Source organism: Anolis sagrei, chromosome 2, assembly GCF_037176765.1.
Source record: "Anolis sagrei isolate rAnoSag1 chromosome 2, rAnoSag1.mat, whole genome shotgun sequence".
NCBI classification, from domain to species: Eukaryota; Metazoa; Chordata; class Lepidosauria; order Squamata; family Dactyloidae; genus Anolis; species Anolis sagrei.
In genome coordinates this window covers 25105611-25130658 of record NC_090022.1, presented here as the reverse complement: position 1 = coordinate 25130658, position 25048 = coordinate 25105611, and the positions used below count along the sequence as shown (strand labels likewise).

The 25048-nt window shown below is 40.9% G+C and overlaps 1 protein-coding gene across 1 annotated transcript; it reads right to left on the bottom strand.

Moving 5' to 3' along the window:
- Positions 1-2998: 2998 nt before the first annotated feature.
- On the bottom strand, positions 2999-24777 carry LOC132765112 (pantothenate kinase 3). The gene is made up of 7 exons (XM_060759298.2): positions 24184-24777; positions 13841-14193; positions 12793-13046; positions 11873-12049; positions 9376-9499; positions 7376-7501; positions 2999-5997 (listed from the first exon to the last, which is right to left on the bottom strand). The coding sequence occupies exons 1-7, from the start codon at positions 24209-24211 to the stop codon at positions 5947-5949; spliced, it is 1113 nt and encodes a 370-aa protein (XP_060615281.1). The 5' UTR covers positions 24212-24777; the 3' UTR covers positions 2999-5946.
- Positions 24778-25048: the final 271 nt, after the last annotated feature.

Sequence of the window (25048 nt, the reverse complement as noted above, 5' to 3'; positions counted from 1 at the left end):
CAAGACCAGAACCATGGTAGGTAGAGGGGAATCTGACCTGTTTTAAATAGGATTTATTGAACCAATCCAGTATCAAATCACAACATATGACTTCCGACTTACTCATTTAAATAAACATAGCTGAGCATTACCTCTTCTCTGAGACGTACTCTTTCCCCCACATTAAACATCTCTAAAAATTCTGTGCGTCTTAGGATCACGGGTGATTATAGGTACATATATAAATATAACTATATAAAACCAAAGCTTTTTTTCTGTTGGGAGTTACTGAATTAGTGTGCGTCTTAAAATCAATAGTATCTTAGAATCGAAAAAATATGGTATACTTCTGATCTGTCAAATAGTTTTGCTGAAACAGAGTATGCACAAGACCTATCTTTGCTTTTGTTAAGGTCTGGAAATACAAGACAATGGTTATTAGCACAAGCCAGGGAATATATGGCTCTTGAGATGTTGAACTAGATTTCCCTTCCTTCCTCAGAAGCTGCTGTTCTGGCTAAAACAGGTGGGGATTAGAGCTGAACAACATCCGAAGGGCCCTATATTCTCCGTGGTTAGGTTTCACAGTATGTCCACCAACAGGTTACTGCTTTGATCAGCTGCCTTTCAATGAAACTGAGGTAATGATCGTCGAAAGAGAAAACTGTTGTAAAATTGAATCATTCTACTCCATCCCAATATAATAAACTGGGAAAAGATTAAACTAAATTGCTGGCTTAATCCCCACATGGCATGAACACACAAAGCCATGGTGCACACCATGATGCTTCATGGTATTTTTCTAAAATAAGAAGTGCATGCCTAACTACGGTTCACTTTCAAGTCACTGTTCCCTACACCCAGTGCAAGATTGGACAGTGTTGCAAGATCTATACCAGTGAATCTCAACCTGTGGGTCCCCAGGTGTTTTGGCCTACAACTCCCAGAAATCCCAGCCAATTTTCCAACTGTTAGGATTTCTGGAAATTGTAGGCCAAAACATCTGAGGACCCACAGATTGAGAACCACTGGTCTATCCTTTTGTGACTAGCAAAACCTTAATTTCTCGGCTGACCTCTATTTTGCAAATCTTGTGACAGCTGGTAAGATGCATGCATGTCAAATTCGAACAATCCCAATTTATAAAGGTGCATGCTTTTAGAACACGTGCCACCCCATCCTCTCTGGAGAAGTAAACCCAGAAGGATGTTTGCAGGCATGCTGATCTCTTGTATTAAAAATTTCCTTTTAGTAAACCATTTGGAAAATACACAACAAATGGTTGAAATTAGGAGACCTCCGCTATAACTGAGTCTATGGTGCTGAGAAAACATAAAGAGATGTCACTTCTGAATTAAGACAGCTTGTTTGTCCCTCTACTCCAAAGCCAAAAACCTGCATTGTGCGTCCTTTTTGCAAGATATCTAATCTACAAAAGGTCAAAAATAAATTGATACCAATAATTAAAATATCAATTATCATGGGTGCTTGGATCAACACAAGTATGAACCTTAATTCTCTTATCTCTAGGCCAAGAATGGGAAAACTTGGACTCTCCAGGTGTTTTGGACTTCAACTCCCACCATTCCTAACAGCCTCAGGCCCTTTCCTTTTCCCCCTCAGCCGCTTAAGCAGCTGAGGGGGAAAAGGAAGGGGCCTGAGGCTGTTAGGAATGGTGGGAGTTGAAGTCCAAAACACCTAGACGGTCCAAATTTGCCCATGCCTACTCTAGGCCCTTCAGCTAAAACCCAGTTAAGGTCAAGGATTATTTTCACACTGAAAGGAGGCACCAGTCTTTTAATTAAGCAATGTCATTCAATTCATCAAGTCCTATATCCTCTACCTTCAAAAAAACACCATACATCATTTTTTTCATTTCAATGGCAAACATGCCAACTCTTGATCTATATTAACTTATCTTCATAATTTAACATAGTTATTTCAGAGTGTTAAAATGCACTGTTTACAAAGTGACAAGGCATGAATGTTTAAGGAATCAAAGGAGTCCAATTTACTGATCCATAAGCATGCTCTCAGTTCAAGCACTTGTAAAGATGCAGACCTACTCTGACAACAGTTCCACTCATTGCAGTAGAAACAGACACATATTAAAATTTAGCAAGCATCTTTTTATGTCGTCATGGTCAAAGTGATGACTCTTCACATCCTGTTGTGCCATGAAAGCATTCTGCAGGGAGCTACGAGGTCCTCTCAACCTCTGAGGATGCCTGCCATAGATGCAGGTGAAACCTCAGGAAAGGATGCTTCTGAAATATGGCCATACAGCCCGAAAAACTTAGAGCAACCCTGTGTGACTAGATTTTATATAAGCAGCTAGTCAGAACAGGGATTTTCAACCTGTAGGTCCCCAGATGTTTTGGCCTTCAACTTCCAGAAATCATCACAGCTAGTAAACTGGTCAGGAATTCTGGGTGTTGTAAGCCAAAGCACCAGGGGATACACAGGTTAAGAACCACTGACTTAAAATGTTTTAACTTCAGCACATTTTGTGTGTATATTTGAGGCTGCCCAATTTTCTCACATGCTTAAAGACAGGGAAATATGTGCACAGAATTCCTGATAAAGCAGATTGTATTCTTGCCAGTAAAAAAAAAAGCCTTGAAGAGAAACTACGAGCCTTACATTGTTTGAGTCTAGTTCCCTTCAGCCACAGTGCACACAGCCAATGATCAAGGAAGATGTAGTTCATTATAATATGAAGGACAATAGATCTCTCACTTCTTATTGAAGCAGCCAACATGGATGTCTTATTCCACTTGATCACTGTTATTTATTGAGGTTACATGTAGTCAGCTTGATAGGTACAAAGGCAACGCAGTGTATCAATGGGTCCAATTCAAAGCATAACACAAATGACAACATGATCTGGTCGTTACATTATCTTCATTTGTTTTTATGGAATGGTATTTAATACACTAAGGATTGGGATGGGAGGCAGTGTATGGTCCATTGATTCCATAGCTCAAGGGCTCAGGAGGAAAGAATCTGCAGATACAAGTCTGTATCCAAACAATCTTTAATGGAATGGGTAAATTGAAAAGGGGTAGACATCTCAACAACATACTGCGAAAATGACATGGAAGGATGAGAGATTAAATTGCCTTGTTAACCAACACAAAGCTGTCCTCTCTTTCAGGGAAAAAAGATATATACTGTGCATCCTATTGTAACAAAAAAGTACAGAGGGCTAGGTCATTGACCCTTATGAGAAAAACAAGAAAAAGATTTTTAAAATTCTGACTACTTGGCGGTCTGCTTGGTCAATTGAAACTATTCTACAGGTGCCAAAGACACTGTTCAGTACTCAAGGCTGTTGTTATCCAAAGCCAGAAATGCTATTAACATCAAACTTTAGGTGAAACTTGCAGGAGGAGACTCTAAGGCACTCATGTGACCACTGGATTTAAGAGTCACTACATTCAGACCCTAAACTCCTTTTCTTAAAGGGGACGGCTAGATCCCTCTTCTCGCTCAACCAGTAAGTCCTCCCTCTCCCAAGTATGTTGACAGCAGTTCTGGATATCCATATATTTCCAGAGGGAAAAAACACCCAAGACATGGTTCTATTAGTGCTAAATCAGACCCTGGCAACTCCACCCTTACATGAAATATGACAGAATTTTACATTTCGACAGGATAGGTCAAACAACAACAAAAACATACTCTTAAATATCTTAATTACAAGAAGGCAGAAGCATTTTCTTGTACTGCTACAAAGTTATTCAGTATGAAAGCTACTGACACACTGATTTAGGAGATTTATTTCAAACCTGTAATTTTGCTATTTAAGCCTGTTGCAACGCATACAGGGGAGATCATACTTTTATGATCTTCCTTATTTCTACAGCAAAACCATCATTGTTATGAAGGATGTCTTGGCTAGATACGAAAACGATGGAGTCTCCAAGCTGTCATTTTACTTATTTCATAGTCTAAAGAGCATCCACAGCAGATTTGTCTCAAGACTATTTTCATACAGCCCAGGATATGTACTGAAGAGTATAAATTACTACTGGTAGCATACGAAGGGAAGAACTTCAACTATGTTTTAAGACACATGGCTGTAAGCTTTTTAAAAGGCAAAACATTGATTTAATACAAGGATGGATTAATTGCCACACTCTGTTTGAAAGGCCAGGCTCAAAATGGTCAAAAGTAGAGACTCTGGGCTAAGACTATTTTTTTCAGGACATTGTCTCAATAAGGGATCAAAAGAACATAGAAATCCCTAGCTTCTCTCCAAATCTTAAGAGGAGGGAGGAGGAGGAAATAGCTTTTAGGAGAGTGGCACAAACAAAATCCACACTGTTCTGATTTTAAAAAGCGCTGACAAGCATCGAAATGTAGTTGGAATTGGATTTTTTTAAAACCCAAGACCAATGCAAGTTAGGTATCTGGAGAAATGCTGCCTATACCAATATTGCTGTAAAAATGGTGTGCCAAAATATAATCAAATTGATCAAGTAAACCAAGCATTATTTGAGCTGTATGAGCTCTAGTCTGAACAGTCAACTCCCCTAGAGAAGACATCATTCATGGATTGGATAACTGCATATTCCTTCAGGATACAATGCATAGAAATGTTACTTCTTTTTCTGAGATGATTTTATTTGCTGCAGCAATCTGCTTAATACACCACTATTGCAAATGTTTACAATCACATCTGAAACAGCAGACAGTCCAAACACATGAGCAGCTCCAATGTGTGGAGTTGTATCTCAAGGCCACACTGTTGCAGCATGTGGGATACTTGGGATCAGACTCTAATGGACGCCGAACCTTTGGATTCTGCAGTACAGCCTCTAAAGCTGCCATAATGCTTGAAGGCCAAAATCTGCCCCAGGTTCATCGGCTCAAACATTGATTGCTCTTAAATAGACTGATAAACAAACTGCACAGGAAGCTCCCCCTATAAGAACCACTGTGACTCAATTATTTGTTACACTGATTTCACAACAGTCACATTAGTGGCCCTTTTTGGGTGGTTTTCACATATAGATTTTGAGAAACAGTCATCCTTTTAAAATCTTAAAGGTTTTACTTAAAAACCTTTAACAATTATTTCTGTATAGTCAGTACCAGTTAATCATTAGGATTAATCAGCAAGGAATAATAAAACCTGACTAATCACACAATTATTAGTTCTATTTAAGTGTATTCACAGCTGCTTAGTTCACATTAAATCAATCATGTCAAGTTTTTGTTGATGTGTTTTTTTATTATTTTTTTCTGCAAAACTTAATACTCAAAAGTTTGAATTAGCTCCAGTATTCCAACACTTTGAAATCTCCTTTCCTCAGAAACTCTATTGCTTCGAGGAATTTTATTTTTAGTAGCTGGCACTTGGAAATGGCAATGGTCAGTTTTTAGAGATAATGGAGAATCATGGCCAAAAGGAACACTGAGAAAGAAGGCGATTAGTCTTGCGCACGGAAAGGCAGCCAAGCAGCCTTAAGGAAAATTAATGGCATCAGATTGTATTTGAACTGAATCAGAGCTTTCGACAGCGAAGGCTGATCCCCCAAGTCTGCTTTTGAGATCCATATTTTAGAGGCTGTGGTGCACAATGAACATGTAGCATTTGTTGAAAGTGGTGATGAGAAGCCTGGGGCACCTCACACATTGCTGAACACAGCTTTCATCATACCTGATCACTTATGACACTGGGCAGGACTGATGGGAGCTGAAGTTCAACATTATTTGGAAGACCATGGGTTTGACAACCGTGTTAGAGGACACCATGTAACAAAACCACAAGGCGCTTCCTACAGAAACTCCCAGGTTTCACCCTTGGGGTCTTAATGAGACAGTTTACCATTTTTACAGTTAAAGACATGTATAGAAAGACTGAGGCCCTTTTCCCCTTTGGTTCCAGTTGATATAAAAACAGTGTTGTAATAATGCCAAAAAGGTAAGGAATAGTTCAGTATTGCGATGCTTTGAGATTCAGCTGAAATTTGGCAATCCAAGGAGGGCACCAACTGCGCCAAAGTAGCCCTGTGTTTAAAAGAAATTTCGACATAAATTTTAAACTCATTATAAAACTCAGCCTTTTTTCACAATCTTTTGCAACTTTTCTTGTGTATGTGCTTTTAATTCAACTGTTGACTTATGGTGACCCCATTAATTTCATAGGATTTTCTTAGTGAGTGAATACACAGATAGGTTTCCTCCCCGTCAAATGTAGCCTACAGCACCTGATATTTGTTAGTGATCTCCCAACAAAAGATGATCCTGCTTGGTTCCAAGATCAGGTGGGATCTGTTGCCTTTAGGCTATCTTTTTTCATATAAATGTGAAGGTTTCCCCTTGACATTAAGTCTAGTTGTGTTCAATTGTGAGGGTGATGCTCATCCCCATTTCTAAGCTAAAGAGTTGACGCCTCCAAGGTAATGTGGCTGGCATGACTTGATGAAGCACCGTTACCTTCCCAACGAAGCAGTACCTAACCCTTACCCTATTGATCTACTCGCATTTACATGTTTTCAGACTGCTAGGTTGGCAGAAGCTGGGCTAACAGCAGAGCTCACCCTGCTCCCTGGATTCAAACTACCAACCTTTCGGTCAGCAAGTTCAGCAGCTCAGCTGGAAAAATATATATTCACAACATGGCCAATGCATTGACTACAATTTGGACAATTTATGTTCTAAGCCACATGAAACATTCATAGGTTAGAGATGTCATCTGGTCTTGAAAACTAAGCAGGATTCGCTTTGATTGAAAGTTGGATGGGAGATCACTAAAAATATCAGGTACTATAGGCTGCACTTGAGAGAGAGGAACTGGCAAAACTATCTATTCCTTACCTAAGAAAACCCTATGAAATTAACAGGGTCATCATACATCAACAGCTGAATCAAAGGAACATAAATAAGAAAACTCCCATTGTTCTTATACTTTTTTGTACTGCTATGTAGCTTTTAAAAAATATCAGCTTTCCCCTTATAGTGTCTTCTGTGTTCCTTTTCCAATCTGATGATACCGACATTAGGTCTGCAGAAGCTTATGCTACCAACTTCTTTTTCTCATTCTTTCAGGTTCTACAATATCCCTTGGCATAAATAAATAAATCTTCTTCTCATAAAAAATATTATTTTTATTGATTTACTTTATTTTTATCCCACCTTACTCCTGATATAGGAACTCAAGGCTATCAACAGCAAACAATCTATAAACCACTGCATTTGCATGAAAATTATTTCTTTATTATTAAGGTACACTGCCCAAAGTTCAGCATTTTTTAAAATTATTCCCACATTTCAAAAACAAACATCCTCTACACAGCTTTTCTCTTTCCACATTAAGAAGAAAAAAGTATAAAAAGAGGAACTTAACATTCTGGCTTTTCTACTCCATAGCAGTGATCATACATACCTCGTGTTCTAGGAACAAAGCCTTCAGCTGGCCTTTGGACCAGTAATCCAACGCATATGCCAAAAGCTTCATTGACAATGTATTCACACGTAAAAAGTTACCCACGAAGACGACACGGTTTATTTTCTAAAGGAAAAAAACAAGTTTCCTCACTAGGATGTAACAGAAAGTGATATAATTTTCTAATTACGATTGAGGGATCCTATGCATGTTTGCTTACAAGTAAATCCCACTTTGGCCCCATCTACACTGCCATATAATCCAGTTTCAAAATGCAGATTAACTGCATTGAACTGGATTATATGGCAGCACAGACTCACATAATTCAGTTCAACACAGTTCAATCTGCATTACATGAGTCTACTGAGCATATAATGTAGTTCAATCTGCATTATATGACAGTGTAGATGGGTCCTTTGAATCTTTTCCCCTAAGAGCATGGAAGGTTTACACAGCCCAGGAGGAAAGGGAAAAAACAGTTTGCCAACCCCCCCCCCCCTTCCTTCTCCATTCTTCTTGTCCCCAAAAGTCCAGCAACTCTCTGTAGAAGGGAATGGAAGAGATTACAATGGTAAGGGAACTGCCAAAGGCTCTTACTGTTTCTATCGTTTTCCCACAGGAAAGCATCCCAAGAGAGGAAGTCTGTTCAGGGATGGATGCAACTTGGAATCAGTATAAATGTGGCAAAGAACTTTTTTTTCCCCTTCCTTTCATCTGATTTTATCTTAACCATCTAGACTTTCCCTCTTTCGTCATCCTTTTGGATTTAGGTATGTGGTAACCTCAAAAAGTATTCTGCATATGAGATACCTTTCACAGCAAGGTTCACCTAACAAACATTTAAATATTTTTCTAGACACCTTCTTAATTATCTAAAACATCTAGCATCAATGTGGTGCCCACGGCCTATTTTTACTGATCTCCATGCTTTGCTGCCTTGCTGTAACAGGGGAGCTATACCAATGGAAATGGGGAGAGGTGGTATTGGGGGACAAAATTCAGATTATAAGCAAGTTCAAACCACCAAATGAATGCTCTGGTATAGTCAGCCCGCTACAATCGAAGGGGTTAGAGCACAAGACCTCATGAAAGTAAAAAACAATTAATTTAAAAATGCTTTAAAAAAAAAAAACTGAGAACACCTGTCTACGAATGTCTAGGAGCTCAACATGACTAGTCAACTTCCAATAGAAGCTGACCATAGAGTCTGACTATACTGAAAGGCCTAGAGATTCCTAGAAATAATATTTTAATCAAATATGTGAATAATAAAATTTGCAGAAGTCAAGCCCGCAGGCTGACAATATATTTAAAAAGCAGCCATTAAAACAAGCGCTGTGCCCAGCAGATGTATCTATATATACCTCCAGGCAAAGAGTGTATTACTAAAGAGGGAAATACTATAAATTCTTAATGGGATCAAGGAAATGTAACACGATGCAATGAAACGGCTACTTACAATGAAGCAGTACTCAATTCCTTCATAGCCCTGTACAATGCTGCTTGATCCATAAGCAACAAGGCAGCACTGTAAAGAAGCTGAAGGCAGTGAGAAATATTCCAGAAGAGTATATGTTTCTTTCTCCTTTTGGCATAACAGTTAGCCAGTTAATTGAAGGGAAGCCCTACTTTTCCAAATACAGGGATTTATTCCAAACAGATGGGATGCTCCAGAGAGCAGAAGCAAAAAGTACCTGTTCCCTATGCAAATCCCCTGTAGGTCTGAGTCAAGTCATAAAAATAATTTGCTACATTAATTTATAATGTTGCTTTGGAAATGAAGCTTGGTGCATATCAGCTTAACGTGCAAGTATACAATGAGAGAACTTCAAGATAAATGAGAGAAAGAAGGACAGTTGGTTCCAGGCAGAGAGAAAGAACCTATTCGTCACCAAGGAAAAATCTGACAAGATGCATGAAGAATTCCTTGTAAACGTTACTCAATCTAGGTCAGAAAAGACACACTGAAGTCTCTGTTTCTCCCTACCAACTAAATTTACCTCATTTACAGCACACATGCGCGCTATAGATCCAATGTTATTGGTGATAGTAACCAATGTTGCTCTAGCCAGGTCCTCTTTACTAACTGATTCTCGTCTTTCCTTGTAGATCATGTTCCCAAAACTAGAGAGAGAGAAAGAGAGAGATTAATGTTCTATGGTTTTGGAGAAAAGCATAACATTTTCATCCAATAGAGCACATGTGTCAAACTCAAGGCCCATGGGCTGAATCTGACCCTCCATGTCATTTTATGTGGCATTTCAGGTGCTGGACTATAATTCCTAAATTCGACATCATCACTAGAGCTGATGGGAGTTGTGATGCAGTAACATCTGAAAGGTTTCAGTTTGTTCTGGTCAGTCAGGATAGTGGGCTTCAGATTTATATACCAAGGGTTGTGGATATTATGTCATTTACCCTTTCCCCAACCTCAGAACCACAAGTGCTATAGGTTGCAATTCCCATTATCCCCAGTCTGAATGGCAGAAAATCACAGGTGGTGAGAGTTGTTGTCCAATAACATCTGGAGACCCAAATTGGGTAAAAATCAATAAGCACTGACCACTATGAAAAAAATACCCACAGATTCAATGGCCCTTTGAGGGCAATCTTAAGGCTGTTGTGGCCCTTGATGAAAGTAAGTTTGACACCCCTGAAGCTTTGTTCATAATAATTACAGAAACTGAAAAAAGCATTATATGAAATTAACACAGATTTGCAAATGAGCCAAATTAGCAGGAGATTCTGCTGTCTGATTTCATTTATTATTATTACTATTATTCCCTCATTCCCCCCACTGCTGCTGTGTCTTTGGCATAATGTATAAGTTGGTTTCTGTTTTTAAAGATCAGACAATACAGCCATAAACTGAGATGGATGTTAGAAGTTGGTTCTAGTGCACTGGAGAAAGTTTTGCTACCATATTTTGAGAACTTTATGCCTAGTTAATCTTTTACAGCTCAGGTACAATTCTACTCTGGACAAAATTAACTTACAATTTTATCTTTTCCCCCCTTATCTACCATATGTTGTTTAAATCATGAAGAAGCCACCTAACCCACCTAACCCAATTGTGCATGGGGGCAATTTAATCTAGATTAAGAGACTAGGTTAATCTCCAGATGCACATAGCTATTTTGCTTTCAAGGTCAAGCCTGTGAAATTTGTTACAGAAAAGAATGTATGTGATAATATTAGGCATTCAGTGAGCCTTTGTTGGCTGCTGGGGTCTGATTCCAGGATTTCCATGGGGTACCAAAATCTATGGACCCTCAAATCCCATTATATACAGTGGAATAGTAAAATGGTATTCCTTACATAAAATGCTTACTTTTGAGATTTTTAAAAGTATGTTCCAAGCTGTGCATGGCTGAATCTGCAGAAGTGGATGGCTGACTGTACACGTGTATATTAGATCAGTCTCTTAAACTAGATACACTTCTCTTCATGAACAACTGGGACAGATATGTCTCTATAAAAACACTAAAGCTGTAAATCCAGAGATGGGGACTTTCTGTCACTCCAGATGTAGCTGGGACTTCATTCCCCTCATTCCTCACCATTGGTTATCCGGACTAGGAATGACGTGAACTGTAGTCCAGAAACACATGGAAGGCCCCATGCTCCCCTTAATCAGGCTTTTTGGAAAATAAATCTAAACAGCTCCACACTTATCTTTGTAACTATACTTGTTAAGAAACATTAACATGGCATACTATAGAAATCAGTGCTAACTGATGCATAATTTGGATGTAACATACCCAAGCATTTCTATTGAAATAAATATACAGATGTGCAATATTTAAGAAACAATAGTATGTATGCCATGGCACAATGAAATACAAAGAGTTGGTTACAGTAGGAAACGCTTTGTTACAATAATTTAGTGGCAGAAGTGAGGAAAAAGAGAGAGAAGTAGACTGCTAGAATATTGGGGAAACACTATATACATCTATACCACCTTTTAAAATTCTTTATTAAATATTCCTAAAGCAAAAATATGAACCCATCTTTAAAAGGCAGTATAATATGTGTATATGATGTATAGGTATCTGCTGCTTATTCAACAGGTTTAGAAGCTAACAACTGGTAGCAGCAGAGCACTCTTAGGCTTGAATTTCAAGTTGGGTTTGTCTTATTTTGGTTGTATTTTAAGTTGGCTATATATGAGTTCTAGTTATAATTGAAAAAAGTTGGAAGAGTAAGATAAGGTAAAGGTTGTCCCCTGACATTAAGTCCAGTCATGTCTGACTCTGGGGGTTGATCCTCATCTCTATTTCTAAGCCAAAGAGCAGGCGTTGTCCGTAGACACCTCCAAGGTCATGTGGCCAGCATAACTGCATGGAGCGCCGTTACCTTCCCGCCAGAGCAGTACCTATTGATCTACTCACATCTGCATGTTTTCAAACTGTTGGAAGAGTAAACTGTTGAAAAGTGGGTTATTGAAAAGTAGGGACACGTGTAAGTATGATATGATTGTTACTTGTCAGTACTTACCTAGATGCCACTGCCCAACCTGGAAGACCAAACCGTTCATAGTCACCCCCATAAATATCCCGGACTAGCTTGTCAGCGTGGGTGCTATCCCCTTTGGATGCCATTTCCAGGGCTTCTTCAAAGCTTTCACATCCAGTCAGTAAACTGCACAAACCAAGAAAGGTCCCACCACCTAAACTGGTATGAGAAAAAGATGACTGATTTGGAAATTGTGTTTACAAAATTAAACAATATTAATGAACTAACTATGAAGTTGTTTTATCTGTCCAAATCATGTAAGAGACCCAAAAAGATCAAGTAACAACTGAAAACAATTAAAGGATTATATTTCTAGACTGGAGTTACCTAACACTAGTGAGCAGAATAAACTGCAGCTACATTTCCTCCCTTAACAGTTTTCTGAGGAAAGAAGAAGGAAATAATGGTGAGTGTGCAAGTAAAATACATCAACTGTCTCCATTTCCCCAATTAAATTCCCTAAGTCAGGGTAATTATGTTATGATGTCTCATCTGAAAGCACTTTATGTATACATCTTTATGGATGTGGTTCCTACTGACACAGCCTACATTATACTGTTTTATTTCCAGCCATAGTCCCTATCAGAAAGGTTCTTCGTGGCCTGCATTATTTTTACAGAAATGCATTAATTGCAAGCAGGCATAGCATGATTTTGTACTTCATGTGTTTTACCACATGAATTTTCTAGTACAAATCAGTAATAAAACAACCTGTAAAAGAAAATTGGGGTTACTGATTCCCACTGAGTTTAAAAACCGGAAAAAGAAACAACTACACTACAAAACAGGAAGTCAGTTCCAAACTATAATTAAGAGATAGGTACTTGAAAGAAGCCCTACGAACACGACAAAACCATTATCTTAAAATAATGGCTTAACTTGCTAGATATTCTCTTAATTACCTTGTTCCAGTGACTCTCTTATAGTTGTCTTTGGAATGGACAGCTAAAATACTGACTCCCGAACCAATATTTACAACCAACAGTGGATATGGATCATCCAAATTAAAAGGCATCTTTTGGCATCTTTCAGGTTCTGATGCATTTTCAAAATAGTAGCACTCAGCTTGGCCATTAAAACTGACAGAATCTATATACAACAAGCCTTTGACAAGGCAGTCAAGTTCATCCAGTTTGTGCAGCTGGAGATCTCCAATCTGTGAAAATGCAAAAATGAAAATTAAATACTTTATATGTTAGTATAACACATTCCATGTTGGCAGATACTGAACAACTTTAGGATGAAACATGAGATATAAAATCCAACCCTTCAATCTGGCTTTAATTTGACTTTCAAAAGCATAGACTCTTTTCTTTTGAAGTGAAATTTTCTCATAAACTAATCTGAAAAGTGGCAATGACTATGCCAGAAGCTAAATAAAATAAAAATTAGGAGTTTTTTATAGCAGATGTGGAAGCTGAGACAATGGGCCATTTGATCTGTAGTCAAATCAGACTCCAGTTCGTTCCTGATGTCCAATAGCTTTCATCCAAATCATATAAAAATCAAAACCAAATGTTTACACTGTCGGAATTGGAAACATTGCACCTTTGTTCAGAAACAATGATAATGAAAGGTTACGCCATATTATAATACATTTCTGAAGTCTCTTAAGGCAGGAACACATTTTTCCCTCAGTACCGGTACAAACTGAAGGCTCAGAGCAGTTACAAGTCCTAGATTCCCTCAGCCAGCCAGGCCTCGAAAGTTGTAGTCCAAAACTAAAACATTTTGAATTCCTGATCTAGATTCAGGAAAGGATTGGATGGGTACTATTTCCTGCTCAGAGTCATGGCAACACAAGAAAAGATTTTTCAGAAAAAGGCAAAGGTTCCACATCTGACTCTTTTGGGTGATAGCGATATCTATTGCAAACAATACTACCAAACAGTGATATACTGTAACAGACTACAGATACTGTGTTATAGAAGATGCACCGCAACTACCTACTGTGCGAAAATCTTCTTCAAACTTATAGGCACCACCGCCAGTGGCACACAGCACCGTATGCAGTGTCGAGAAGTTTTTACTTCTTCCCATTTGAATAAAAGTAGGCAAATCGTGGGTTGGGAATCGGATAAAGTGCAAATTTCCCTTTCGGCCAAAGAGTATCAAGTCCTTGAGTTCAAGGTGAACATCTCGAATACCAGTGGACCCATAAGCTACATTGGAGGTCAGATATTTGCGAATACTCTTCAGGCTTTCAACCTCTTCCTGCTCTTCTTCTGCAGTAATATCAATAGGTTCGAAATATGCAAGTTTCACTAGGGTTCCCCCAATGTCCATGCCAAACCAGGGAAAAGCTGTGGAGAAAGAAAATTGCCATTAGAAGAACCATTTACATATGAAAATACAGAGTTAGTACTGTCACACTGACCAATATATTATTACTTCCTTAAACTGTGTTGAAATGGTTACAAATACTGCATAATGTTAAACATTTTATAACAAATGTGGAAAAGCTCAATATTAATATACATCCCCATTTGTTAGCAGGCGCAAAGGGGCATTTGCTCACAACTTTACTACAGGTAAACAGAAGCAACCCTGCATCCCTTTTAAAGATGGGCAGCCTTAGCAAGAACATTCTTTAAAATTTGAGAAAAGAAGAAAAAACTCTTCTAAGAAGAGCATCATACCTCAGTTTGAATTCTTGGTTGTTCTATCAAGGAATCATTAACCACGGTGGTGGTTAATGCCTCCCTTCGGGAAGGCAAGATTCCAGCGAGCCTAAAACAGGCTGTTATAAAGCCGCTGTTGAAGAAACCATCACTTGACCCCACTAAATTGGACAACTTTCGGCCTGTTTCCAATCTTCCCTTCTTGGGCAAAGTCATGGAAAGCGTGGTGGCCTCACAACTCCAGGTATTCTTGAGAGACACGGATTATCTGGATCCGGCACAGTCTGGTTTCAGACCGGGACATGGTACCGAGACGGTCTTGGTCGCCTTAGTGGATGATCTGCGCCGGGAGCTAGACAGGGGGAGTGTGTCCCTGTTGGTGCTCCTGGACCTCTCAGCGGCCTTCGATACCGTCGACCACGGTATTCTTCTGGGGCGCCTTGCAGAGATGGGTCTCGGGGGCACTGCTCTGCAGTGGCTCCGGTCATTTCTGGAGGGTCGTACCCAGAAGGTGTTATTGGGGGACTCCTGTTCAACGCCACGGCCGTTGACCTGTGGCGTTCCTCAGGGTTCCATCTTGTCCCCCTTGCTGTTTAACATCTACATGAAGCCGCTGGGTGAGATCATCCGGAGTTTCGGGGTGCGGTGTCACCTGTACGCAGATGACGTCCAACTCTGTCACTCCTTCCCACCTGCTACTAAGGAGGCCGTCGAAGTCCTGAACCGGTGCCTGGCCGCTGTAATGGTCTGGATGAGGGCGAACAAACTGAAACTAAATCCAGACAAGACAGAGGTACTCCTGGTCAGTCGTAAGGCCGAGCAGGGTATAGGGTTACAGCCTGTGCTGGACGGGGTCGCACTCCCCTTGAAGGCGCAGGTTCGCAGCTTGGGTGTGACCCTGGACTCATCGCTGAGCCTGGAGCCCCAGGTTTCAGCGGTGACCAGGGGAGCATTTGCACAGCTTAGGCTCGTGCGCCAGCTGCGCCCGTATCTTGGGAAGTCTGACTTGGCCACGGTGGTACATGCTTTGGTCACATCCCGCCTCGACTACTGCAACGCTCTCTACGTGGGGCTGCCCTTGAAGACGGCCCGGAAGCTTCAGCTAGTCCAACGCGCGGCAGCCATGTTGTTAACAGGAGCAGGGCGCAGAGAGCGTACAACGCCCCTGCTGTCCCAGCTCCACTGGCTGCCGATTTGCTACCGGGCCCAATTTAAGGTGCTGGTGTTATCCTACAAAGCCCTAAACGGTTCCGGCCCAAAATACCTTGCAAACCGCATCTCGGCCTACGAGCCCACGAGGGCCTTGAGATCATCCGGGGAGGCCCTTCTCTCGGTCCCGCCTGCCTCACAGGCACGTCTGGCGGGGACGAGAGAGCGAGCCTTCTCGGTGGTGGCCCCCCGGTTGTGGAACACCCTCCCTACTGAGATTAGACAGGCGCCCTCCTTGATGGCCTTCCGTAGGAGCCTGAAAACATGGCTCTTCGAGCAGGCCTTCAACTGAGTGTATCATTGGAACGACTCTGGAATGGACTATGACTACGAAACTGACTATGACCCCAGGATTGGACGAAGCGGATTTTTAGCATAAGTATATGTTATGTAGTAGTAGTTGTGTATGTATTGTCGTCATTTTTTGTACACTGTTTTTCTATGTTGTTGTTCACCGCCACGAGTCGCCCCCGGGCTGAGAGTGGCGGTCAATAAATGCAAGAAATAAATAAATAAATAAATAAATAATATTAGCAAACACCCAAAAAGCTCTTAAGTGGAAGCTACAGAAGCTGAATTCTTGCTGATACCATACCACTGACATAAAAGAAAAAGGCAACCCCTTGATGAAACACAACACTGCGCTCCCTCCTACAATTTCAGTCTTGTGGTGTACATTGATGAGTCCTCTGAGGCATGTCAGATTAAGAGTAAACTAATTAGACTGAAAAAATATTTCATTACTTCAGTTTTAACTGTCCTTAGGGGGAAATGCAGAAGTATGCCATTTAATTCCTGTCCCTATAGAATGAATTTGTAAATCAAGGGTGGGGAATAAATGGTCCTCTAGACGTTGAACTATAATTCTCATCAACCTAGCCAGCATGGTGGTGGACAATGGGAGTTATAGCCCAACATCACCTGGAGGACAATTTTTTCTCAATTCCTGCTGGAAGTGACCACATATTCTAGGTCAACCTGTACACGTTATTGCATGACTTGCAATTGTAAAGTTGTAATCTCTGTTCCCATCGAATGCTAGAATGTAATCCTCTTGTTTATAACTCTTCAGAATTAAGCAATAAATCTATTTGAGTGCATCCAGTAAACTCTGACCCTTGTCGATTTATGCCAACAAGACAGCAATAGCTAGTAGATAAACACATATATTGACCTAAAGTTAGGTATTAATTCTGCAAGAGAGAAAAGGCTTAGTGTTTGTTGAAGTTAGCAGGCACTTCTGAAGACAGCCAGCTGGGCTCACTTCACAATATTATGGAACTAGAATGCCTCTTCAAATACGCCAAATTCTCTATAAGGATTTTTTTCTCCTGTGGAAATACAATCCAACTGAAATAGTTTTCACACAGAAGTTTCTTCTGAAATCCTCTCTACCCAGACAAGTCTGCTTTATTTATTTTTTTAATTTAGAAAGGAGCCTTGAGGTTGAACATCCCCATTTAGTAAGTAGGCCACAGACTGAACAGACACAAAGCTTATGTAGTGATAAATATTCCCCCATTATGGTGAAAAGTGCTTTATCTCTATTAACATTTTAGTGATCTCTAAACTGGCACCTACACAAGTAGTATGTACACATTTTATGTAAATCTGTTCCCTCTTTTATGGCAATGCATATATGGGTTTAAGTCTTCTCCAATGTTTTGAGTTATACTTCTCTTAATTCCTAACCTCTGGCCTTGGTATGCTGGCGGCTTGAAAGGGAGAATTCTGCCTGTTCGTGTTTGAACTGATTACTTTCTACCAGCAGTTAGACAGGTATGGCAAATGTTTTAGGCACTGAAATATTTTGACAGTGAAGTGTATTTTCCAGGAGGGCAAGGCTTAGTTTCACCAGAATTGTATTCACAGGAAAGTGCTGTAGTCTGGTAACCTAAGGAATGCCATACACATGAGGTGGTCATTCATAAATATGTATACAAAGAGCATAGTTGACAAATGCTAAGTGGCAGCATGTCTTTGAGACAAGATCTAACACAAATCTAGGTAACTTTTAGCAACTCTATCACATTTTCTATGTAACAGAGAAGGCCATTTCACACTGTATTGTCGAAGGCTTCAAATTATTGCATTTGGGTATAACCATAGCAAACACTTATTAAGGAGCTAAACCAACTGCATTTAATCAGGCATAATAGAATTATGTTGTTCGGGCATATGTGTTTGAAAAAATATGCTAAAAAACTGTATGGGATCTTTTCAAAAAATAAAATTAAATGATTTGTTCTTATTCTGACAGAAACTTTTGATTATACTAATGTGATTTTTGAGGGGCAAAACTCAAAAAGCAAACAGGCTTTATTTATATACTTCACTAAAACTAGCTTATATTCACATGTGAACATGAATGTTAGCATATATTTTGGGTTTTTATCTTGATTTTAACATTTATATGATTTTAACTGTTTCCCGATTCAAATATTTATGATTTTATGGGTTGTTTTAACTTTTATACTGTATGTTTTGTTTTTTTTTTGGTTCTGTTGTAACCACCTTGGGTCTGTGCTCAGAAAAAGGTTGGATATATATGTCTCAAATAAATAAATAAATAAATAATCAATACATATTGCTTGCATGCTGTCTGTCAGTTGTAGTAGAATAACAGAAAAGAGTGCCAGCAGATTTTGTTTTGTGGAACACTGTAAAGCCATCTCTCACCTTTTCAAAACTTCCATCTTAAACTACTAGAAATATATTCTGGACATTTAATTGAAAAGTAACATTTATACAAGCAGTACATTTTGCAAATGACTGCATGAAAATTGCATTAGCCAGTTGGGGAGAAAACAAAGAAGAGATTTTTATGTGACGAAACATGGAACTACGTTTAGTCAGAAAACCAACTCCTGTTGAGACACCTGATGTGATATTCTCATTCTAGCATATTGTTCCATTAAACTTTCAAAGTCTTGTGACTATTTTCATTCCAGGGCCAAATGGAGAGAAGTATATGCCACATATATGTATGTGTTTTGCAAAGTTATTTCTCATTTGTGATAATATTTTTTACAGTAGCCAATCCCCTGGATTTGGGGACTGAATGGAAGTATACTTTATTTTGATAATTTATTTGAGAAAAGTTTAATTTCCTTCCAAGAATGCAAGTGAGCAAGCTTATGAGGCTAAATGCCAGTAGCGATGTCTCCTACATACTGTACAGCTATTACATAGATCAAGCCCTCCAGGTGTTTTGGACTTCAGCTCCCTGAATTCCTGACCACTGGACAGGTTGGCATGGGCTTCTGGGAACTGGAGGCCAAAACACCTAGAAAGCCACAGGTTGGTTGTGCAGGCCTGACATAGACAAATATGTTTTACCTTATTACTAACTGAAGACCAACTTAGTCTCAGTTTTCATTGTGAAGTCATTGAGAAAATGTCATATTATCATTTTCTAAGGGTCAACATGAAGCCCCTAGAGCCTAGATGTACAATTCAAACTTCTTCCAACTTCCACAATCTTACTCTGACATATAATCATATGCCAAAGTCACTGAGGGGGTGATAAAACCACTCTGTTGCAATTTACACTTTATAGATTTTTTTAAAGGGAAGCATGTGGAAATATCTTTACAGTTGCATATTTTTATGATTGCAAACACATTTACTCCAGTGGAAGCTGCATTCCAACATTTTTGCTCTACCCATACAGAGATAAGCATCAAAATACATGAATGAACACATTAGAAAAAGAAATGCCCGCAGGCCCCGAATATGACACAATTTATTTTCATATTTGTGAGACTGAAATCTTTTCTGCTCAATGTTTAAAGTGGTACTGACAAACTAAACAGTAACACTTATTGTCATCCTATGTTTCTTGAGAACAAAGAATTTCTTCCCCCTCAGGCAAGACCTATAACTCACATTCCAAGCATATAATTCAGTCAATTGCAAAATCTGCTGGGTGCAAAGGAAAGCAATCAAATGAGCATGTTTAAAGCCCCAATTCCCTGCTTTATAAACAAGTGGAAGCTATCAAGCAATTGTTGATCAAGCAAAGCAAATGGGAAAACTGGGTGGTGGCAACATTTATTCATTCAAAACACTTTTATGATATTTATCACCTGCCAAGGTACTTAAAAAGAACAACAATGTGGAGGTCAACAAGTTGAGCATCCCCTAGCTGGAATTCCAAAATGCTTCAAAATCAACCATCATCTATCTGGGTGGCTGAGATGGAAAGCAAATGTGTCATTGATGGTTCAATATACACAAAGCTTGTCTCATTCAAATTTTTAAAAATATATTGTGCATTAAATTACCCTCAGATTATGTATAAATCAATATCATGTTTAAACTTGGATCCCATCAAGAAATCTCATTAAATTATCATAGAGCTGGAGGAGACCACAAGGGACATCCAACCCAACCCCATTTATTCATTTATTTATGTATGGCATTTATATGCCGCCCTTCTCACCCCGAAGGGGATTCAGAGTGGTTTACAATATATATTTTCATACAGTATATTATATTATTAGCATAGTAAAATATCAGTATTATATATTACTATATTGCACTATACCATTATAATGTAATATTATTAGTAATATTACATGTAATGTAAATATATTTCTGCTCTGCAGGAAGACACATGCCATGATGTTTATGTAGATATTCCAATATCCCAAGCCCTTCTGATCCCAAGCATTTTGGGACCAGAAGAAAAGGAATCTAAAGGATTGAGATAGGAAGAATGATAGGAGGGGGGAAAAGAAAGATAGGGTGCATCTACACCGGGTATGGGCAAACTTCAGCCCTCCAGGTGTTTTGGACTTCAACTCCCACAATTCCTTAGGAATTTGTTTATTTACCATATTTGTACCCCACCTTTCTCAACTCAGGGGGCTCTGAGTGGCTTATAACTGTAACTCCCAGGATTATTTATTTCCCACTTTTATTTATGTATTTATTTATTTATGTGGGCATTTCTGCATCACCTTTCTCCAAGGATTTAAGGCAGTTTACAACATTAGATAAGCTTGTTTTCTGCTGCCCTGGAGAGTAGGACGTGGAACAAAGAGATTCCATCTGAACATTAGGAAGAACTTCCCGACTGCGAGAGCTGTTCAGCAATGGAACTCTCTGCTCCGGAGTGTGGTGGAGGCTCCTTCTTTGGAGGCTTTTAAGCAGAGGCTGGATGGCCATCTGTCAGGGGTGCTTTGAATGTGATTTTCCTGCTTCTTGGCAGGGGATTGGACTGGATGGCCCATGAGGTCTCTTCCAACTCTATGATTCTATAAAGCACAACACTATAAATAACCCATTAAAATAATCCTAATTCAGTCCTTATCGGACATAAAATTATAAAATAATGATTAAAAGCGCTCTAAAATGCCCGGGAAGGTAAAATATAATTACAAAGTGCAGGTCCTAGGCTTCTGTCACCTTATTTAAAAGTTATTCCACATAGGAAAGTTTTCAAGTTTTTCTCCCATGGGTAGGATTGAAAGCGGCGTAGAGTGTTAAAAGCAACAGAAATTACTAACATAAAATTCAACAAAAACCATCATAAACTAAATAAACAAATTGCACACTTTGTAAGGATAAAACAACATTTGAGGCATGGCGATTAAAGGTGGTTCCAAATGGCATTTTTTCTACACACCGTGTAGATGCAACCCATGGCTCGATGCTAGGGAGCCCTGGGAGTTTCAGTTCAATGAGCCACAGCTCACTGAGAAGGCGAACCAAGAAGTCTGATCTAGCAACAGTGGTCCATGCTCTTGTTACATCCCCGAATAGATTACTGCAACGCACTCTACGTGTGGCTCCCTTTGAAGACTGTTCGGAAACTTCAACTAGTCCAAGGGCTGCAGCCAGATTACTAACTGGAGCGACATATAGGGAGCACACCACCCCCTTGTTGTGTCAACTCCACTGGCTGCCAATTCACTTCCGAACTCAATTCAAAGTGCTGGTTTTGACCTATAAAGCTCTATACGGTTCTGGCCCAACTTACTTATCTGAACGCATCTCCCTCTACGTCCCGCCTCACAGTTTAAGATCATCCGGAGAGGCCCTGCTCTCACTCCCACCAGTGTTGCAAATATGTTTAGCGGGGACGAGAGACAGGGACTTCTCAGCTATATGTGAACACTGGTGGAGTGGGGGGAAATTGAATCTTGACATTTGGGAGTTGTAGTTGCTGGGATATGTAGTTCACCTACAATCACAGAGCATTCTGAACCCCACCAACAATAGAATTGGGCCAAACCTCCCACACAGAAGCCCCACGTGGGCCACAGCAACCCATGGCAGGGGGCGGCTAGTCTATATAAATAAAAATGTAATGTTCACTTGTGGGATTAACAGAACTCAAAAACCACTGGACGAATTGACACCAAATTTGGACGCAAGACACCTAACAACACAATGTATGTCCTTCACTCAAAAAAAATGATTTTGTCATTTAGGAGTTGTAGTTGTTGGGATTTATAGTTCACCTACAATCAAAGAGCATTCTGAACCCCACCAACGATGGAATTGAACTGAACTTGCCACACAGTTCTCCCATGACCAACAGAAAATACTGGAAGGGTTTGGTGGGCAGTGGTTTTGGAGTTGTAGTTCACCTACATAATAGTAATAATAATAAACCTTTATTTATACCCCACTACCATCTCCTGCAGGACTCGGTGCAGCTTACAAGAGGCCGAGCCAAATACATCATAAAACATAACAACAACAATACAACAATAAATAACTCATAACAAAGCAAAACAATAATGACACGACGCATTTAAAAACCTATGGCAGGGTCAAATGTAAGGACTAAAATTTAAAATGCTGGGCATGTCCAAGGGAAATAGGATGGATATTTTAGAGATAGGTGGGCGTGCAGACAGTTCTAAATCTCTCGTAAAGTGCATTTGGGACATATTGCTTGAGAGTCTTATTCTGGGAAGGCACACTGGAACATCCACGTCTTCAAGCTCCTTCTAAAGACTGCCAATGTTGGGGCCTGCCTGATGTCCTTGGGGAGGGAGTTCCAGAGTCGTGGGGCCACCACAGAAAAGGCCCTGTCCTTCGTTCCCACCAATCGTGCTTGCGATGCAGGTGGGATCGTGAGTAGGGCCTCTCCAGATGAACGAAGAGATCATGTGGGTTCGTATACAGAAATGCGGTCACGCAGGTAGATGGGTCCCAGACCGTTTAGGGCTTTGTAGGTAAGCACCTGCACCTTTTATTGGGCCTGGAAAATGAACGGTAGCCAATGGAACTCCTTAAACAGGAGGGTTGACATCTCTCTGTAAGGAGCACCAGTTAACAGCCTGGCTGCCGCCTGTTGAACCAACTGAAATTTCCGGGCCGTTCCAAGGGCAGTCCCATGTAGAGTACATTACAGTAGTCCAGAGAACAATGATGGATCTGGACCAAACTCTACACCAGGCATGGGCAAACTTTGGCCCTCCAGGTGTTTTGGACTCCAACTCCCACAATTCCTAACAGCCTACCGGCTGTTAGGAATTGTGGGAGTTGGAGTCCAAAACACCTGGAGGGCCAAAGTTTGCCCACGCCTGCTCTACATGAATACTCAATATGCCCAAATTTGAACACTGTTGGAGTTTGGGGGAAATAGAATCTTGACATTTGGGAGTTGTAGTTGCTGGGATTTGTAGTTCACCTACAATCACAGAGCATTCTGAACCCCACCAATGATAGAATTGGGCCAAACCTCCCACACAGAACCCGCATGACCACCAGAGTGGGCCACAGCAACGAGTGGCAGGGGAAAGCTAGTCTCTATAAATAAAAATGTAATGTTCGTTTGTGGGATTAACAGAACTCAAATACCACTGGATGAATTGACATCAAATTTGGACACGAGACACCTAACAACCCAATGTATGTCCTTCACTCAAAAATTTGATTTTGTCATTTGGGAGATGTAGTTGTTGGGATTTATAGTTCCCAACAACTACAACTCCCAAATGACAAAATCAATTTTTGAGCATTCTGAACCCCACCAACGATGGAATTGAACCAAACTTGGAACACAGTTCTCCCATGACCAACAGAAAACACTGGAAGGGTTTGGTGAGCAGTGTCCTTTGGTTTCGGAGTTGTACTTCACCTACATCCAGAGAGCAATGATGGATCTGAACCAAACTCTACACGAATACTCAATATACCCAAATGTGAACACTGGTGGAGTTTGGGGAAAATAGAATCTTGACATTTGGGAGTTGTAGTTGCTGGGATTTGTAGTTCACCCACAGAGCATTCTGAACCCCACCAACAATAGAATTGGGCCAAACCTCCCACACAGAACCCACATGACCACCAGAGTGGGCCACAGCAACGCGTGGCAGGGGACGGCTAGTACTGGAAATAAATAAATAAGTAAACCTTCCAAGACTACAACTCCCAGAGGATTCCATAGCATTGGAGGAAAGCGGGGTCGAAGCGTATGAAGAGCTGGCGGAGGCTACTTACAAGGTTTCTTGGCATCTTTGATCTTCATGTCTCCACACAGCCGTGGTCTCTTAGGAGGCAACGTTTGGGCCTTGATGGTGTCCTGGAAGAGGAGGAGGAAGGTGGAGAAGAGGAAGGAGAGGATGGAGGAGAGGAAGAAGAGGCGGCGCTACAACTTCCTCAGAGAGAAAGCGGCCTTGGCGATGGAGAAGGCCTTGACGCCTCTCCTGGCCCTTCTCCTCACAGCCTCTGCTCAAGGCCGACAGAAAGCAATGAGGAAAAGGGAAGGAAGGCAGGAAGGCGGAGACCGGCCGTGGAGGCGGCCCCACCCACACACGGCACCGCCCGCCTGCTTGCCGCCTCCTTTCTCCTCCTCCTCCTCCTCCTCTCCTCAGCGCCGCCAACCAAGTAGGCCTCAACCGGGGCCTCAATTAGGCCCCGCCGCTGCCTCCCCTTCTCCTTCTTGGTGGTTCCAAAAGCCCCCCTTCAGGCTGACAGGCAGGCAAGCAGGCAGGCACGGGACTCGTGCAGTGGCAGATGGGAATGAAGGGAGGAGGAAGGAAGGAACCGGCGAGCGCTTCCTTCAGACTCGGAGTACTACAACCCCCAGAGCGCCTTGCGAGGCTGCCACGGCTTCGCTGCCATTCTCTGCCCGAAAAGCATGCCGGGAGGCTCTGTAGTTCGCAGCCGGGGGAGAGACGCCATTTTGATTTCTCAGCTCAGCTCGCGGCGCCGGAGAAGCCCCGCCCACTCCTCCCCCTCTCTGGGAAAACCACGCCAGTCACCCGAGAGAGAGCTGGCCAATAGGAAGCCAGGGCTCGCTCCCCCCCCCCCGCCTCTGAGGTGGCTTCTCACTGGAATTTCCTAAGCTAGGCCTAGGCAAACT

Excerpts from the sequence above, each read along its gene's own strand:
- LOC132765112 (XM_060759298.2), bottom strand. The coding sequence starts at position 24,211 with ATGAAGATCAAAGATGCCAAGAAACCTT. Across the intron at positions 13,047-13,840 it reads TTGAAGAAGATTTTCGCACA|ATTGGAGATCTCCAGCTGCA; the intron begins GTAGGTAGTTGC and ends GCATTTTCACAG. Across the intron at positions 5,998-7,375 it reads CTTTGTTCCTAGAACACGAG|GGCTACTTTGGCGCAGTTGG; the intron begins GTATGTATGATC and ends TTTTAAACACAG.